This window comes from Pleurodeles waltl, chromosome 3_1, assembly GCF_031143425.1.
Source record: "Pleurodeles waltl isolate 20211129_DDA chromosome 3_1, aPleWal1.hap1.20221129, whole genome shotgun sequence".
NCBI classification, from domain to species: domain Eukaryota; kingdom Metazoa; phylum Chordata; class Amphibia; order Caudata; family Salamandridae; genus Pleurodeles; species Pleurodeles waltl.
This window is the reverse complement of record NC_090440.1, coordinates 1,375,518,006-1,375,536,346: the sequence shown is the minus strand read 5'-3', so window position 1 is coordinate 1,375,536,346 and position 18,341 is coordinate 1,375,518,006. Positions and strand designations below refer to the sequence as shown.

The 18,341-nt window shown below is 47.4% G+C and overlaps 1 protein-coding gene across 1 annotated transcript in view; it reads right to left on the bottom strand.

The window, feature by feature from the left end:
* Positions 1-18,341, bottom strand: part of LOC138285217 (veficolin-1-like) — a 78,828-nt gene that overhangs the window by 39,844 nt on the left and 20,643 nt on the right. The window contains exon 4 of the mRNA XM_069224882.1: positions 9,918-9,974. Within this exon, the coding sequence (XP_069080983.1) occupies positions 9,918-9,974 (57 nt within the window). The remainder of the gene's footprint in view (positions 1-9,917; positions 9,975-18,341) is intronic.

The window sequence follows — 18,341 nt, the reverse complement described above, 5'->3', positions numbered from 1 at the left end:
AGGGGAGCGCTAAGGGACGCAAGTAAAGTGGCACTGCACTGGGTGCAGCGCCACTTTTCTTAAATCTGGCCCTAAATGTGCACATTTAACTATATGTGAGTGATAGATCTAAAAGCTCAGCAGTGGGCTCAAGTAGGATTCATATTTGAAAATAATTATGATGAATTTCTCGCAGGGGCTCCAGACAGTTTTGCAGCACCTCCATATATTGTGCAGTATTGGCAGTGAGCAGGCTGGACCAGCCTATGATGATGTGTTGTATACAGCTTCAGCAAATGAACCTTTTGTTATATCAGCTCAGGTTACATGGTTGCAACTTTTCCACAGAACCATGGGAAAGCAGTGGTACGGCCTGAACCCGAGGGTGACAGTTGCATACCTAACAATGTCCGCTGAAGCACATAACAATAATAAAATAGCACTGAGGAGATGTTCAAAGGACTATTATTTTCCAGTATTGTCACCTTGTCTGTATGTATAATACTAAGTGAAAAAAGCAGCATAGTATCCTGACCATATCTATATAGCTGTAACTCTACAACTAGTGTGAACATATTTAAAAGGCCACTACAAGGTATGAACATATCTACAAAGCCTTGAAAATTAAAAAATGAATGCAAATTTGAATACTTCTGAATTGCCTAAAACAAGTTAGATTTCTAGCAGAAAATAGCCTAAATGTCAACAAGGACTGTGACCACTGGGAAAACACGCCCAGGGTCATTGAATTTTATTGTCTCTTGGGCTTCTACCCTAAATCATCAGCCCTAAGGTCCCTGGTGCTGTTTCTGCTGAGTTAGGCACTATTCCAGAGCTCCGGGGGGCCAGGTTCCCGTCTGTGGGTCAACCACCTGCCAAAAACCAAGTGCTCTGTTGCAGGAAGCTATCCCCTCTGTTGTGCTCACTCATCTCAATTAACAGGATCTACAGGTCTTCCACTGTCTTTTCTCCTGTGCTGATTGCTCAGGATGCACCCTAAGCACAAAAGGGTCCAACGCTGCTTTTTTGTAGGGTACACTCTCTTTTCCAAAGAACTCTGAGGCGGTGTGAGCTCACGTTCTTACTTTGTAATATCCACTGCTTAATTTGAGCTGGTGGTTGCAGGTGAAGCCCCACAAGACTCATATTTTTTTGAAGACTGGTTGATTTTTTCCTCCGCACACTTTGAACCACAGCAAGACAACAAAAAACACACAAGGGAGCAAAAAACACAGAAAGGAAAAGACGGGCAAAGAAAAAGACAAAAAAAATGTGACAAACATAGAAGGCTAGAATCTGCAACAGTAAGATAAGAGTGGCAGGAAGTATCTGGTGGTGGACTTAAGAGGTGGAAAAGAGCCACTTGCGCAACATTAGCGCCACCCTAGCATCATTTTTTTTACACTAAGGTGCCTTTTTCCCCCTCGCCACTTTGTAACCCCTTACACCACATTATCCCTGCACCAAGCATAATGTATGCAAGGGGGGTGTTCCCCCGTTAGGAGGTCCGAAAAATGGCGCAGTCAAATTTAAAAGATTTCACTGCTCTATTTTGTCTGTCATTTTTAACGCCTGCTCAAAGCAGGTGTTAAAATGATACACCCATTTAAATCAATGGGCCTCATTGCACTTTGCTACACTAGCGTCAACATTTTTGAAGCTATTATTCTAACTACCACCATGGTGTACTGTATCTTAAATATGGCGCACATATGGTGATGATAGGGAGGTGCAAGGAAAGTGGCCCTAAGTATATGCTGGTGACGAGTAGAAGCCAAAATGGCGCCCGGGACGGTCGCTTGATCTGAGCGCTCCGTCCCGGGCTACATCAAATCATCCTGAAGGGCGCCCCTCGGGACCCCGCGGCTGCGCTCGGGGCGGGGGTCTGCCCAGGGCAGTCCGGTGCACTCGTTGGGGGCCGGACTCGGGGCGCGCCGTGTGAGCGGAGCCAGGAACCGGCCACGAAGGACTCGCCCCGACCAAGGCGATCGGCGCGTGGAGCTGCTACGGCAGTTCCACCCACGCCTTCATTCGGAGCGGCTGGCGCCGGCTTGCCCCTGGTTCAATCGTGGGTGCCGGAGCACCACGAGCGCGCCTATTGACTCCGGGCTGCCGACCGGGCCCAGATCATTGCTGGCTGGGACCCGGGGGCGGCGCCCTGGGCCCTCGCGGTGCGGCAGGTGGCCGGCGCGAGGTCGGCGCAGGTACCCGAGACTGGTCCAGGGCAGCAGGACATTGAGGCGCCATCTTGGATATTGCCGCGGTGGCCCAGGAAAGGCTCATCCTGCTGGGCAGTAAGGGCACTCCTGCCCTGGATTAAAAAACACTGCAGCTGGAGGACTGCGGGGAAGCTAAGGAGCACATCTACAGGCCAGTACATTGTGGTAAGGGGGTGATCCAGAGGGGGTAGCTTCATCTACGTGGCCGGGACATTACTGGACCTCTGGCCCCCCCATCCACCCACTGCCTCATTATTCCCACAACAGTCCTGTGCCCCTCATAGTGGAGGCAAGCAGCATTGGAGGGCTCATGCCCAGTGCGTGCCGCAGACCCCTGCAGACTTCGCCTAAGTAGCCCGCACGGCGCCGTCGGCCGGTGCGCGCCATGGGGGCTTGGACCGTGCCTGGACCCCACGGACTGTATATGAACAGCAAGCATCTAACTTCCCGGCGCCAGCGCAGTGACTGCCCGTGGCCCCGGGCATCGGCTCCCCTTCTCGAACTCTCCGGGCTGCGCTGCCCGCCTCGGTTGTCAACTGCGCCCCCCCTCTCCATCGGGGACGCCCCTGATACCGGGCCCCCTGCCACCCCTGAGGGTGAGAGCACTTTATTCCGGCTGACACGCTACATTTCCCCCTCCAGGTGCACCACGTATAGTTACATGGGGTCTCCAGGTTGGACTGACGCGGGGCTCGGCGGCAGTAGCATCTACCACTGACCACGCCACCACAGACACCAGTCACGCAACAACAAGAATAACTTTTCCTCGTTCCTGTCGGACAATCTCACACTCCCAGCGCCAACGCGCACACCATATTGGGGACACAAAGCAAAAGGCTAAGTTGCCGAATCGTAAGCGCCAAACAGTGTCAAACAATTGCATGCAAGGTAACCCCGGGTCAGCCAAAATGGCCGGCAGAGCCAAGTCAGCCAAGAACCAGGACCGTAGCACCCATGGATCAACACCTATAGACCAGCAGCCTAGCCCGTCCCTACAGTCACTGGAAAACACTCTCATGTCGCACTCTGCTCCGTTCGAGAAAGTATTAGAGGCGATTATGGACACTAAATCATCTCTAGAAAACAGAATCAACGCAGTTGCACAAGACTTAAATCTCCTGCGCGTAGACCATCGAAATTTAGCCGAGCGAGTGAAAACGACTGAGGACGAAATATCCGAATTAACCCCAATGGCCCAAGGTAACCAAAAACAGATTCAGCGCATGGACGCGGAGCTGAAAGTGCTCTGGAGGAGATCGGAAGAAATGGAGAGCAGGGCGCGCCGCAATAACGTACGATTCCTGGGTTTCCCAGAAAGCATGCGGCAAACAGAATCGGAAATCCCCCTTCAGCAGTGGCTAATCAAGATTGTGTTAAATGGGCTCCATCCAAGTTTTTCTCAGTGGAAAGGGCATATAGAATTCCGGGCAGACCCCCGGCTCCTGGCCAGCCACCCAGACCGCTCATCGCCAGATTCCTGAATCATAGAGGCCGGGATGCAATACTTCAACAATTTCGCAATAAAGGCCCATTCAAGTACGAAGACTCGACTATTAACGCATACCCAGACTACACACAGGAGGTGCAGAACCAACGCAACTCCTACGTTAAAATTAAACGACGCTTGCGAGAACACAACATAAAATTTGCCTTGCTCTTCCCGGCGAAACTAAGGGTAGTAGCGGAGGACCGCACCCACATATTCACCAATCCTGAAGATGCTTGGACATGGCTGCATGCCAAGGGCCTAGCTCGCCCACGGGAAGAGGCGGAAGTGGATGAGGAATGGCAAACTTCTGCTTCAAGGAAGCGTTCCAAGAGATGCGCTAGGGGCCAGCCCAATGACTGGCAGGCGGCAGAAGACAGAGCAAGAGTGCTGAAAGAGACGCCTCTACACATGCAAAGCAACTTTGCAACTGTCAGGACACCCCCAGAGCAGGGCTCGGAATCCGACATGGCCAGTTCCACATCTACAATAACTGGAGAGCTGGATGGGCCAAGGGTCACCCCCAGGTCCACAGATGAACTTTAATTCGCATATACCTACTCCGCTGGCCCGCCGGCTTCAAAGATGCTCGAAGTTCAAAGGCCTCCAGGGACTTTGTGGCGCTGTTGTGGACCGGAGTGAACGCTCCCCCGACATTGTGTATCTTTGATATAGCAGCAAAGCTAAGTTATAGGGATTGCACAGGGGATAGACTGCGGGCGGCGGGGCGGTGCTGGAGGGAGTGGTCTCACGTCCCGGGGGGCGCCCAATGGTATTAGCAGACTAAGGGGGTCATTACGACCTCGGCGGTCTTTTGAAAAGACCGCCGAGTCCGCAGGAGACAGAATACCGCCATTGCCGGCAGTATTCCTGTCTCCCTATTATGACATTTCCACTGGGCCAGCGGACGGTAACATTGTTACCGTCCGCTGGCCCAGCGGAAATGTCACATCAACATTGCAGCCGGCTCGTAATAGAGCCGGCGGCAATGCTGATGTGCAGCGGGTGCAGTAGCAGTGAAATGCGCGATGGGGCTATGCCTGGGGGCCCCTGCGCTGCCCATGTCAAGTGCATGGGCGGTGCAGGGGCCCCCAGGGGCACCCCAAGTCCCCTTACCGCCGGCCTTTCAATCGCAGTGTGTACCGCCATGGACAGGCCGGCGGTCGGGGACTCATAATCCCCAGGGCAGCGGTGCTTGCACCGCTGCCCTGGGGATTATGACCGCCAGGCGGAATCCTGGAGGGAAAATGGAGGGGCCGGCGGTATGGCCGTGGCAATTCCACCACGGTCATAATTGCTGGCGGAACACCGCCAGCCTGTTGGCGGTTTTACCGCCAACATACCGCCGGCCGCCAGGGTCGTAATGACCCCCTAAGTCTGCGGAAAGATGTGAGCCCCTTGTAAGAGCCACATCTGGAAGATATGAGAATCCCAATATGCAAATCCAACCGGATATGGGTTAGTTCATGTGTGTTTAGGTTTAGTCGTTTTATGCTAGTTGTAGGCAGTAACGGGGATCCATCGAGGGGAGTTGGGGTTTGTAGTTTAGCGGTAATGCATGTATCGGAATCACTCAAAACACAAAATAAACAGCTGCACTTGCTATATCTAACAAATAGTAGCTGCAGAAGGGTAGTGACCAGGTGGGCCAATACCAAAGCTCAGATCTTAAGCGCAGAGACTTATCCCCCAAACTATGTGTGATGCCTCCTGGTATAAACAATAAAAAACAGTATATTATAGTGACATGGAATGTTAGGGGCCTGGGGGCACTGAGCAAGCGGACCAGAGTACATGCACGGCTAAAGCGACTACGAGTGCACATTGCCATACTACAAGAGACACATATGCTAGAAGGGGACTTACGTGACCTGCGCACGAAATGGGGAGGCCTACTGATAGGTAAAACGTACTCAGCCTACGCGAGAGGGGTGCTGGTCTGGATAGCGGCGGGAGTCCCATTCCTATTAACAGCACATAAAATAGACCAAGGAGGAAGGTACGTAGTAGCGGAGGGCAGATTAGATGGCAGGCAAATAGCAGTGGTTGGCATATACGCTCCAAACAGTGGTACTATGGGATTTCTCAGCACCCTCACTCCAACATTATTGTCTCACCCCATGGCCCTGGCCCTCTGGGGCGGCGACTTCAACAGCACACCTTCTGCAACATTGGATAGATCCTGTACCCAAGCGAGCACACCAGCAAACAGGAAACCCACAGGCCCCCTACAGGACTGGGCGAGCGTAATGAGTCTACACAACATATGGCGACTAGGTCACCCAAAGCAAAGGGAATACTCATTCTACTCAGCACCACACAACATCCACACCAGAATAGATATAATATGGGGCACCCGAGATATAGGGGCAGTGGTCAGCGAGTCGGAATATTTAGCAAAAACTCTGTCGGATCACGCCCACTGAGAGTAACACTGAACTGGGGTAGATCACGCCAGGCGATTCCCACCTGGCGGTTCCAGGCGGAAGCACTTCAGGACCAGGCATTCGCCGAAACATTGAAAGAATCCATAAGCCAATACTGGGATATAAATGCCATGTCTGCAACAACGTGCGCGACAGAGTGGGACGCCCATAAAGTAGTAGTACGCGGAGTATGCATATCCTCCATGTGGGGAGTGAGATGCTCTTTACAGGCGGAGATCGGCAAACTAGAGAAGGAACTCAGAGCAGCAGAAATAGCGGTAGCACTAGGGGAAGTCCCTCACACTGTCCACAAAGAAAGGCGCTCAAAATATAATGACGCCGACAGCAAACTCCGTTGTCATGACTACAACTATCACCTAATAAGGCTGCAAACAGAAGGGGACAGATCAAGTAGAATGTTAGCTTGGCTGCTCCGCGAGGACAGACAACAATCTCCAATAGGGGCCATACGCGTGAGTGCTCACGCTATGGCCACCACGCAGGCAGAGATAAACAAGGCGTTTAGGAAATATTACTCAAACTTATACACCAAACGCACCTCTTGCACTGCTCCACAACTTGAGGCTTTTCTCGCTGACTCCTTACTGCCGCAATTATCACAAATAGATAGAGAAAAAATGGAAGCCCCCATGACAATGGATGAAATAGAATTAGCCCTTGCACAGCTGCCTAGAAATAAAGCGCCTGGCGCAAATGGCCTCCCGTCGGGATACTACAAAGCCCACCTATCTTGCCTGAAACCTCATCTTTTAAGGGTGTTTGTAGAGGCGTGGACTAATGAATGCCTGCCCACATCCCAAAGAGAAGCTATGATAGTGGTACTCCCTAAACAAGGTCGTGATCCCACAGATTTCAAATCCTATAGACCACTATCACTCCTAAACGTAGACTGTAAAATACTAGGCAAAATATTAGCTAACAGATTAGCCCCCCTCATGCACTCATTGATACACACAGACCAAAATGTCTTCATTCCAAGGCGCAACACCTTTCTAAATATTCGCAGACTACTGAGCATAATGGGGGATACTCCCCGTGACACACAAGAGGAAATAGTGCTTTCATTAGATATCGAAAAAACCTTCGATACGTTCGAGTGGGATTACCTTTTGTCTACAATGGCCCGCATGGGATTAGGACCCAACTATATCCGCTGGGTCCGGACACTGTATTCCAGCCGAAGTGCAAGGGTGAAGACGGGTGGGGTGATTTCCGATAGCTTTTCGATTTTCCGGGGCACAAGGCAGGGCTGCCCCTTATCCCCGTTACTGTTTGCTATAGCAATGGAACCTCTAGCGGCAAGAGTACTCCTCATGGAACACGAATGGGGAATAACCAGGTACGGACTCTATCACACGATCTCGCTATACGCAGACGATGCCTTAACATATATCCGAAATGGCTGTGCACTCGTTCACTCAGTGATATCCTTATTGGCTGAGTTTGGAGACCTGTCAGGCCTAGTGGTAAATTGGGAAAAGTCGTGCGCGTTTCCTCTGGCAAAGCGGTCAACTGTGAATCAGGATGCTCCTCAGATAGGGTATCTAAAGTGGTGTCCGGAAACGTTCAAATACCTCGGGATAAACATATACCACAACACAGAAGACCTGAGAGATGGAAACTTGGGGAGGGCGCTGACCTCCATAAAAGGCTCATTGCAGTTCTTGAACAAGCTCCCGCTCTCGCGGTGGCGATTGCAAACATATTGATCCTACCTAGACTGCTATACTGCTTCGTGGCCCTACCGATAACCATTCCCAAAAGCTTTTTCCGAAACTTGAACACAGCGCTGCTGCAGCTCATTTGGGGAGGAGGCAGAGCACGTGTGACCCTAGCCACGCTACAACGGCCGGTAGATGTGGGCGGGCTGGGAGCCCCCAACTTCGAACGCTATTATGCAGCTGCACAGCTGCAGTGGGTTCAAAATTGGATCCACAGCCCAGCGCAGGCAGAATCCACGTGTTTGGAGTCCTGGTTGAAGGGGACCCCCTGATAGGGTGGCTGACATCTAAACACCCTAAGTCGGAACACGTTAGCCCACTGCTTGCGGTGGTGCACACGTGCTGGGCTAAATTTGTGCAAAGTGGAGCGGACAAGCTCCCCTATTCCCCACATATACCATTGGACTACCTAATGGGGGGGATTACAGCTGGAATGCGGGCGTCGCGGTCATGGATGGAGGCGGGAATACAGACAGTGGGCGACTGCTTCGAAGATGGCAGGCTTATGTCATTTGAGGCTCTTCAGGCCCTCACTGAGATGTGCCCTGGCCAGTTCCTGACATACCACGCCATATGCCACGCAATAAAAAAGACGTGGGGGACAGGCACCTCGGAACCAGTGATCTCCCCTGTGATACATCATCTCTTACAATACAATGACCAAATAAAAATAGTATCCAATTTGTACAAAATCCTAAACAAATCTCCCGAGCCACAAGCGGAGAAAGCCCGGGAGAGATGAAATGCTGTACTTCCCGCCCCAGTCCTACAGGCGGACTGGCAAAAAGCCTTGTATCACGCCCGTGGTGTCTCAAGAAATCCAAGATTCAGGTACACTCAATTTAACTACACGCACCAAACATACTTATCCCCTGCCAGGATAAAGCGAATGTTCCCTGGCTCTGAGCCAGTATGCCCCAGATGCAAAGCACCATCAGCATCCTTCTACCACATGGTATGGGACTGCCCCAACGTACAAACAGCCTGGTTGGAGGTGGTACAGGAGATTTCCGAGTTAACGGGGCTTGAACTGATAGCAGACCCTGGGTCTTGTTTATTGGGTTTAAGGGAGAGACCTAAAAAACAAAAACACCTGCACAAATTCATAGATCTTGCCTGTTTAATGTATAAAAGATTGATAGCGATGCATTGGAAAGCCTCCAATGCCCCTGATCGTAAATCTTGGTACACTCTAATACTGCGGTGGGCCCTCGCTGAACACCAGGTACTAAGGAAACTGACGCGTGAGGGGCGGTACCATACAGGTTGTACCACCTGGGACACCCTGGTAACTAAACTTGAAGCCAAAAACGATGATATGCCCCCATGAATCAGTGAATACATACCTGTAACAGGCGCGATATAAATCTCCCCACATCTCCCACAATAGAGGCACAGCCCGCAGGGTGGCCAGCCACAACAGCACCAATATCTCCCTCCCCCCCTTCCTCCTGTATTAATGCCCCACCAGCTCTCTAACGCAGGATCACCAACAATGCACGGGGCGTGGTACCACCTCGGGAGCCTCCCGCGCCCACTAGCCTAAACGGGGCCCTTGGCAGAAGGCTAAGCACACAGGCCCGGTAACATATGCTCCACGCTGGTCACGCACGAACACCCCCAAAGATAGTCAACACACGTTAAGCTTCAGGCAATTGCAGCAAGAAATGATACTGTAGGATTGGTAGTGTTTCGAGATGTGTCCAAAGGGGGGGGGGTTTGTGGTTGTTAAATGGTTTTAATACTGGATAATGCTTTAAGTGATCCTGCTGCTGATAATTGAACAGTTTGTATCGCATACTTGAAATATAAAACCAATAAAAATATTATTTTTTTAAAGTATATGCTGGTGACACACATTAACCCTCAGGTTCATCACCTGTGAAGGTGGCTTCCATTGATGGCCGCCCGGAAGAGGTCTCTGCATGATTTTTATGGTTCAAGGCCACATGGTGACCCATGTAGCCCGTCCCATGGGACCCTCTGACTGCTCATCATTTTGCCATTAACCTTCCTCATTGAAATGGGGCACATTTCTGATTTCATGTGATTTGTACGGACTTACCTGACTCTCCAGTTCCTTGAGAACAGGTGACAGGTGCCTCTGAGCTGCAGGGGTCACCTGACGGAAGAGAACATGCTGGAATTAGGAGGATGCTCCGTTTGTGACCATGTTTTCCTCCCTGCATTACCCTTTGTCTTCCCATGTTTGAACTGCATCTTTTTTCAACGTCAAAATGGTGCATGTTCCAACTAATGATTGCAACTCATAATAATAAATCAGGACGTGCTGGAGGTGTTGATAGTGTGACTGACAGGGACATTTTAAGGATTTTGGTGGCCCTGGGGCAAAGGTATTTTGGAGGCCCGAGTTCATAACAGCTTTGAACTTATGATTCAGTTTCAGCTCTTTCATGCTCTCTTTGGTCAGGTTACTGACAGTGCACAGGCACACTGGTCCAAATTCAAAATGTGTTTACATCTAATATTCAGGGGTAGTGGGGTGTGTTTTCAATATCGTAACATAGCATCAGTTCAATAACATTATTGCAAATAATCTCTCTGACACCCTCCCATTTCTTATGTGAGGTCCTGTTTTGACCAAAAAGAACTATAATCACAGCATTTCTCTGCAAAATGTCTGAGAACAGACTTCTACATATCACCCACATTAAAAATAAATTAAAGTGAAAAAGGTATTTAAACACTGTTTAAGAAACGCTCAAGGTCATCAGGGAAGTCTCTGCAGAACAGAGGTGGCTCTATCAGGAGGGACCCAGAAAGGCTGCGGTCCTGGGCCAGAGCCCACTTTGCCAAATGTTGCGCTGACCATCACAAGGGTAGCGTACCCTAATTGCCCCACAATTGTCCCAAAGAGAGATCTGGGTTTTCATCAAGACTTTGAAAAATAATGTTTCACAATGTACAGCGTGAGTTTCAAAACAATAATCATTTTACAATTAGTTTTCAAAACAATTAATTAAATGCATTCCAGTCGTTATCTATCCAATATAAACATGCTCACATTGTGTACTTCAAAGAATCCCAATGAATTTCGAGCTAATGCAATTTATCAGGGGATCTATTACCCTGCAAAAAAGTAGGAAATGCGATATGAGAACAAAAATTTGAGTAAATCCTCTGGGATAATTCACCAAGCCTTCATTACTCAAGGGTTGTGCCGATATATTGTAACATACTAGTAAAATTGTATGGGGCACATGTAGTATGCAGTAAATTGTGCTATCCCATGTCCAATAACTTCTCGATGGTGTCAGTTATGTAGACTGGTTAATGTCGTGAACAGCAAAAAATCTTCAAGATGCAATAAAGTGGTGCTCTGGTGAACATTTCGTAAGAAGTGAATAAAGAATCCAACTGTGCAAAATCGAAATATTGTGTACTCATGGTTCTTAACAAAACACAGATATCTATACTACGCCTGACTCGATAATAAAAGAAGTTGTGAGGGAAGTGTGACATCAGTGGCAGGTTAGGTCCCTGAGTGCCATGCATAAATTCTAATAGCAAAGAAAATATCGGGTAGCACATCAAGGTGGCGGTTTTCAATTCTATATCAGGACCGGAGGCTCGGATTATGCTATCTCTTTCCTTACTGAAATATTCACAGCAGCCAATGAAATCACAACAAACAAAAAAACTACATTTCCCAAGATGCCCAAGTCCTTGCATCACATGTACCAATCACCTAATGTGACCTTAGTCCTTATAAGTCTTTACCTCAAACGTCATATCCTTTTTCTTTGCTGCTTCGCAGCAGATAAGTAACATTTATCTTTTGTTATGTCTTATATTGTATGCATTTATTCAATCTATACTTGTATTCGCTGAATTTTCAAGTGACACGATTCCGCTCGCTTTTCCGATTTAGATTAAGGTGCTATCAGCTTCCCGCCGAGTTTTGACACTGATTTATGACCCCGGTTCTGGTGGAGTGAAGCAGGAGTGCTCTACGCGCCGAGCGCGTAGTCTGTTTTCTATGGCAACAAAGGTTGCCATGCGCGCGCGATCCTGATGAGCCGATCTCCTTTCCCTATGCTCTTCAAGGAGATCGGTTCGTTTCTGAGGGGCACGCTGGGCATCGAAGTTTGCATTTTTGAAAAACAGAGAGTTACGGCACCTCCCTGACGCCCAGCTTAAACTCCTTCCTGGGTTGTAAAATTGAAATAAGGCTTTGCCTTTGCTAGAGTGTTGATTACAGGCAGCTTCCTCCACATTTTCATTTGCATTTGCATTTGCTTTGTATATATATATATATATATATATATATATATATACTTATGTTTATATGTTTGTATATATTTATATATATATTTATATACATTCTAAAGTGCCTGTAAGGGGTTTTTCACTCCCCCCTTTATTTTTTCTGACTGTGTTGTGAGTCTATTAATAATACCTATGGCTCAGTGGAGTGACCAGGATGCAGGGTACTACCCTGACGATACTGACAACCAATTGGAGGTGAATTTGGTTGAGGCACTAGATTCCAGAGTGCAACAGTCTGTTAATGATGCCTTGGTGAGAGCGCTTGGCCCATTCTCAGGGCAATTGTTAGAATATGCCCAATCGCAGGGTTGGATGGCTGGCAATGCAATCCCCCTCTCTGAAGAAACTACTCCTAAGGTACCCTCAAAGTCCAAGGCTAATTCTAAGAACCTGGTAAGGGATGATTCTCCTGGAGATTTACATGCAGATATGTTTGAAAAATTCCGTAAGAAAAGGAGTGCGGAGCATAATTATAGCACTCAACAGGATTCTTCCTCTTCTGGGGATTCTGACGATCCTGATTCGGAAGACTTAACCAAACCAGCTCCCAGTAGAAAAGCCAAAAAACAGCCTACGACCCTTCATTTGTTAGACTTTGACCCTTCTGATATTATGCACCCTAGGTCCTCTAATTGGGTTCCATCTTCGGAGGTTGCTCAATTTGTGCATGCAAACTTAAGAAACAGTTTTGATAAGGAGGTTCGCTCTCGACTTAAGGCGGAATGCCCTAGACCTGATCTGGACAATAATGTGACGGACACTCCAGAAATGGACCCAACTATGGTAACATTTTTGAAAAAATACGCAGAGGATCCCAAAAAAGGTTTAGACAGATCGTGGCGCCTCTGTCAAGATAAATTACTTGATATGTCAGGCCCGTTAACAAAAATCTTAGATTTGGCTGTCACTTCCAAGGAGTCGGACACCCCTGATAACACAGACGTCCTCTTAGGCTGGGCTCAGAGAGCGGTGTGCCTGTTGGGTAACACTAATTGTGCTATTTCCACCGAGCGCTATACTCATGCGAATGGACCCTAAATTAATAAACTTGGCACCGTCAGAAGCGGGTCCGGAGGCCGAAGGTCACCTTTTTGGCTCGTCCTTCATTAAAGAACTGACAAAATGTTGCCCTACCTTCTCCACCCTTGATAAGGCTCAGTTGTCCCTCCCTTTAGGAGAGGCCTTTTTATCAGGGCTGGGCGTTATGGCGGACAAATGCCCGGCTGAGGTAGTTTTGTCAGTCCCCAAAACTATTACCCGAGAGGTAGAGGTAACTGGTCCGGAGACCAAGCAGATGCCACGTTCTATCCTTCCCGCCCCCGAGGAGGGAGGTCCAGATTCCGCAGGGGACACCGCAGAGGTCAACAAGGAGCTATTCAAGACTCCTCCTTTACCGGTAAGCATTATTCACCAATCACAAGTTATGCTTGGAGGAAGAGTGAGACTGTTTGTGGGCAAATGGAAAGAGATCTCTGGGGATCCTTGGGTTATTCAGACTGTGACAGGTTTTCACCTGGAATTTATCAGCACCCCGATCCAATTATCCCCTCCTGTAAATATGAGTTTTTCCCAAAAAAAATCAGAATTTTATAGATTTAGAGGTGCAAGCTTTATTAAACAAAGGAGCAGTAATTTTTACAATCCCTCACCCTTCCGGGTTCTGCAATCACATCTTTGTAGTAGACAAGAAGGGAGGAGGTCATCAACTGGTGCTGAATTTAAAAGACTTCAATTCTTGGATAGTGTACAGACACTTCAAGATGGAAGGGATTCACATGTTGAGAGATATCCTTTTAGAAGGAGGCTGGATGGTTCGGTTAGATCTAAAGGATGCATACCTCTCAATTCTGATTTTTGCCCCTCACAGGAGATTCCTTCAATTTCAGTGAAAGGGTCATTGGATGGAGTTGACGGCTCTCCTATTCGGTCTGTCTTCGGCCCCATGGTGTTTCACAAAACTGTTGAGACCAGTGGTGGAATGGTTGAGAACCAAGGGTGTTCGTCTTATCATATATCTGGACGACATCTTATTGATGGCGCAAGACTCCCTGACTTTGTTGACGCATTTGAATTGGACAATCAGTCTGTTACAGGATTTAGGTTTCCTTATCAATGCGCAGAAGTCATTGTTGAAACGATACCAAGTGATAGAGTTTTTGGGTTTCAAGATCGATTCGATTCACTCGCAATTGATTCTTCCTGCTTTAAAAATTCGCAACATCAAGAGGGAGTTGAAATCGGCTTTACTCAGTCCGACAATTTCTCTAAGGAACATTGCTCGTCTGGTGGGCCTGTTAGCCTCCTCTATTCAGGCAATTTTTCCTGTCCCCTTGCATTATCGAGCTCTCCAGAGACTGAAGATTCAATACTTGAGACAGGGTTTGAGTTACTCAGCTTTGATTCATCTGACCCCAGAGGTCAAGGAAGAGATTCAATGGTGGCTTCACCACATGGAAGCATGGAATGGCAGGGCCATATTCGGATCTCATCCAGAAATTGTCATAGAATCAGACGCCAGCCAGTGGGGTTGGGGAGCCCGCTGAGGCTCGGTAGTGACAGGGGGCCGTTGGTCAATGAAGGAACAAGATCTTCACATCAACTGCTTAGAACTTCTAGCGGGGTCCTTTGCGATAAAGAGCTTATCCCCACTCAAGACAGTCTGCTGCATTCTTCTGAGAATGGACAATATTTCGGCAGTACGTTATGTCAACAAGTTGGGGGGAACGAAATCCAGAGTTCTTGCTGAGATAGCCAAAGAGTTTTGGCATTACTGTTTGAGTCACAGGTTAGTAGTACTGGCAGAATATCTTCCGGGAGATCAGAACACAGTAGCAGATTGGAACTCCAGATACCTGACGGATCCCAGCGATTGGAGACTGGATCCAATGATTTACCAACAGATAGTCCAGGAATGGGGTTGTTGCGAGATAGATCTCTTTGCGTCTCGCCTCAACACTCAGATCCCGAAGTTCTACAGCTGGAGACCAGATCCACAGGCTATAGCGACAGATGCCTTTTTACAGAATTGGTACCCTGTTCTGAGTTATGCATTCCCTCCATTTCTCTTGATCCCCAGAGTCCTGTCTCAAGTTCGGAAGCAGAAGGCAGATCTGATCCTGGTGACTCCATTGTGGAGGTCTCAGCCTTGGTTCCCTATTGCACTTCAATTAGCATGTGCTCTGCCATTGCTCATTCCTCCTCGTCAGAACCTGTTGTTGAGTCCGGAGGGCCTTCAACATCCCTTGATTGTATTGGGGACTCTAACGTTGATGGCATGGAGGGTTTCAGGTCAAGATGGAAAACCCCAGGACTCTCGCAACAAGAGGTATGCTTCTGCATGGCGTAGATGGGATAGTTGGTGCAATGGAAGGGGTATTAATCCCTTGGAGTCAAGTATTGATTTAATTATCAATTTTGTGGCTGAATTAGCTTCTTCAGGTCTGGCCTATAGGACGATTAATAATTTTAGATCGGCAATTTCCTCGGGACATATACACATTGATGGTAAACCGGTAGGTGAACATCCACTGGTGTGCAAGCTGTTGAGAGGTATTCGTTTTTCGAACCCCCACAAGCCAAATATTCTGTTCTTTGGGATGTGAACATTGTGTTAAAATTTTTAGATTCTTGGCCCAGTAACAAATATTTATCCTGCAAACAGCTTTCAGCCAAGCTAACTATGTTGCTATGTTTAGTCTCATGTAAGAGGGTTTCAGATGTTAGAGCATTAGACTTATCTGGTAGGATTTACTCTCTGGAAGGTGTTACCTTCAATATTTCCAGGAGAACTAAGACTAATTGCAGGTCAGTATCCTATCCTTGGTTTCCAGGCAATTCAAAGTTATGTGTGGTACAGTGTCTTAAAGATTATGAAGTGGTTACAGAGGAGTTTAGACAAAACATGAATGGGCAAGTCTTAATTTCTTTACAGAAGCCATTTAAGCCAGTTTCCTCTGCCACTCTTGCGAGATGGATAAAGTGGCTAATGAATGAAGCAGGTATTGATACCAGTCATTTCGGTGCTCATTCAGTTAGAGGAGCCATGGCGTCAAAATCATTTACTCTAGGTTCTAGTCTGGAGGACATCATGAAAACTGCAGACTGGTCGTCTGAGCGCACTTTTCGTAAGTTTTATTTTAAGCCTGTGCTAGATGTGGCCTCTGTTGTTATGGGTCAGCTTTGAACTAGCATAATCCGAGCCTCCGGTCCTGATATAGAATAAAAACATTTCTAGCTTACGCGTCAAGAATTTTCAATTCTATTAAGGACACGGAGGCGAGGATTATCCCACCCTATAATGAATAAAGGTATTGGTATTTATATGTTTATGAACCCTATTCATTTATACCCTCCCAGTGTGATATATTGGGGATTGAAGTGGGAAAGTTTTGTGGTTACTGTTTTTCTACCATTGTGAGATATTATCGTCCTGTATTTATCACTTATTTCAGGTTCGGATCAGAAGAATTCCTGATGGTTTCATCCCGGTATTTGCATTTTAAAAGTTAATTCCTTCCATGAGTAAGAAGCCGACTTGAGGAACAGTCTGGTTTATCTTTCGTTGGACGTTCCATTCCAGGATGAGGTTCCGTATCATCCATTGCAGAAGAAGGGCGTTGGAAAAAAGTTTAAAGTTATTGGTTTGATCAAAGAAAGAGGATATGACGTTTGAGGTTAAGACTTATAAGGACTAAGGTCACATTAAGTGATTGGTACATGTGATGCAAGGACTTGGGCATCTTGGGAAATGTAGTTTTTTTTGTTTGTTGTGATTTAATTGGCTGCTGTGAATATTTCAGTAAAGAAAGAGATAGCATAATCCTCGCCTCCGTGTCCTTAATAGAATTGAAAATTCTTGACACATAAGCTAGAAAATATTTTACTCACTGTGTGATTCATGTAGAACCGTGATGAAAACCGAGTGAACTTTCTTGGGGCGGTGTTTTTATGCATATTTCCAGTGGAGAACTTTAACTAAGGACTGAGTGTGAATGCGCAGAAGGGCAACGCAACGTAATATACAATTACCATCGCGTGAATCGGCGAGCGTGCCTGACAGGAGTTTGTAACTGAACCTAACTGAAACTAGATGCCACGATAAAATACGCCATGAAGTAGCGTGAACAGTTGTGTCAAAGCAGATAAAGGATGTGCCCTAGTGACTGTGGATTATTCATTGTACATCCAAAATGTAATGGGTCGTGTGTCTGATTCCTCCACGTGCATCATATTGGATCATAAACCCACAAGGGATTTCAGCCAAATTTTGAACAACATCCTCACCTCGGAATACCATAATAACAAAAAAAATACATGTTACATTTCATATTTATTTCCAGCCGTTGCGAGGCTTTTTGAAGTGATAACAATTAATTTCACACTGCTTTTGACAGAGGGTCTCTGATAAACTTGAACTGAAGCTCTGGGAACTGGCATAAGTAACTTGAGGCTATTGGTCTGGGTTTGCGGCCAGTATGCAACTAAGGTAACATAAAAATTGTCAAATCGAGGATGCCCGCCCCCACAACCACCCTCACCAGCTTGAAACTTAGCTGATGCACTTGCTCCCTCTAGTGGTAATATTTAATAAATTCAGAGGATGGTCATGTAAAGTGTACTCACTGGAGAATCAATCGGTCAAAAACAAATGAGAGGCCTGACAGCCAGTAAAAAAGCTACCGGGCGTCCAGAATGGGAGTTGCAAACCGGCCTGGCCAGAAATGGCAACTGGAAGTTTACATTTGTCCTTGGTAGTCACTGTCCCTGCTCTGTTTGGCGACTTTCTGCACTAATTTATGCTGATAAATGTAAACATCCGCGAAAGGACTGGAGCTGGTCCTAACCCTGAGAAACAGCCTATGGAATCCATACTTCAAGGAGGTATCCGAACAAGTAAATGACTTAGGGGACTAACCCAAAGCCCCTCTATATATTTCAAACTGTCTGTTGTGGGTTGTGGCGGCCTGAGGAATGCCAAGGCTCAAGCTGCCCAAGGGCATGCCTAAAACTGAAATACAAGTGTGTGTTAACACGATTGGGCACATTTACAAGCCTCTTGCGCCGCCGGGACATCACTTTTTATGGGCGAGCACAAAGTGCTCTGTCCATTCTGTAATCTTTCTTTGGGCTTGAAACCACGCCCATGCCACGTCAGTAACTTCCATTGGTTTGTGGGCTTGCCGTTTAAAATCCACTTGCT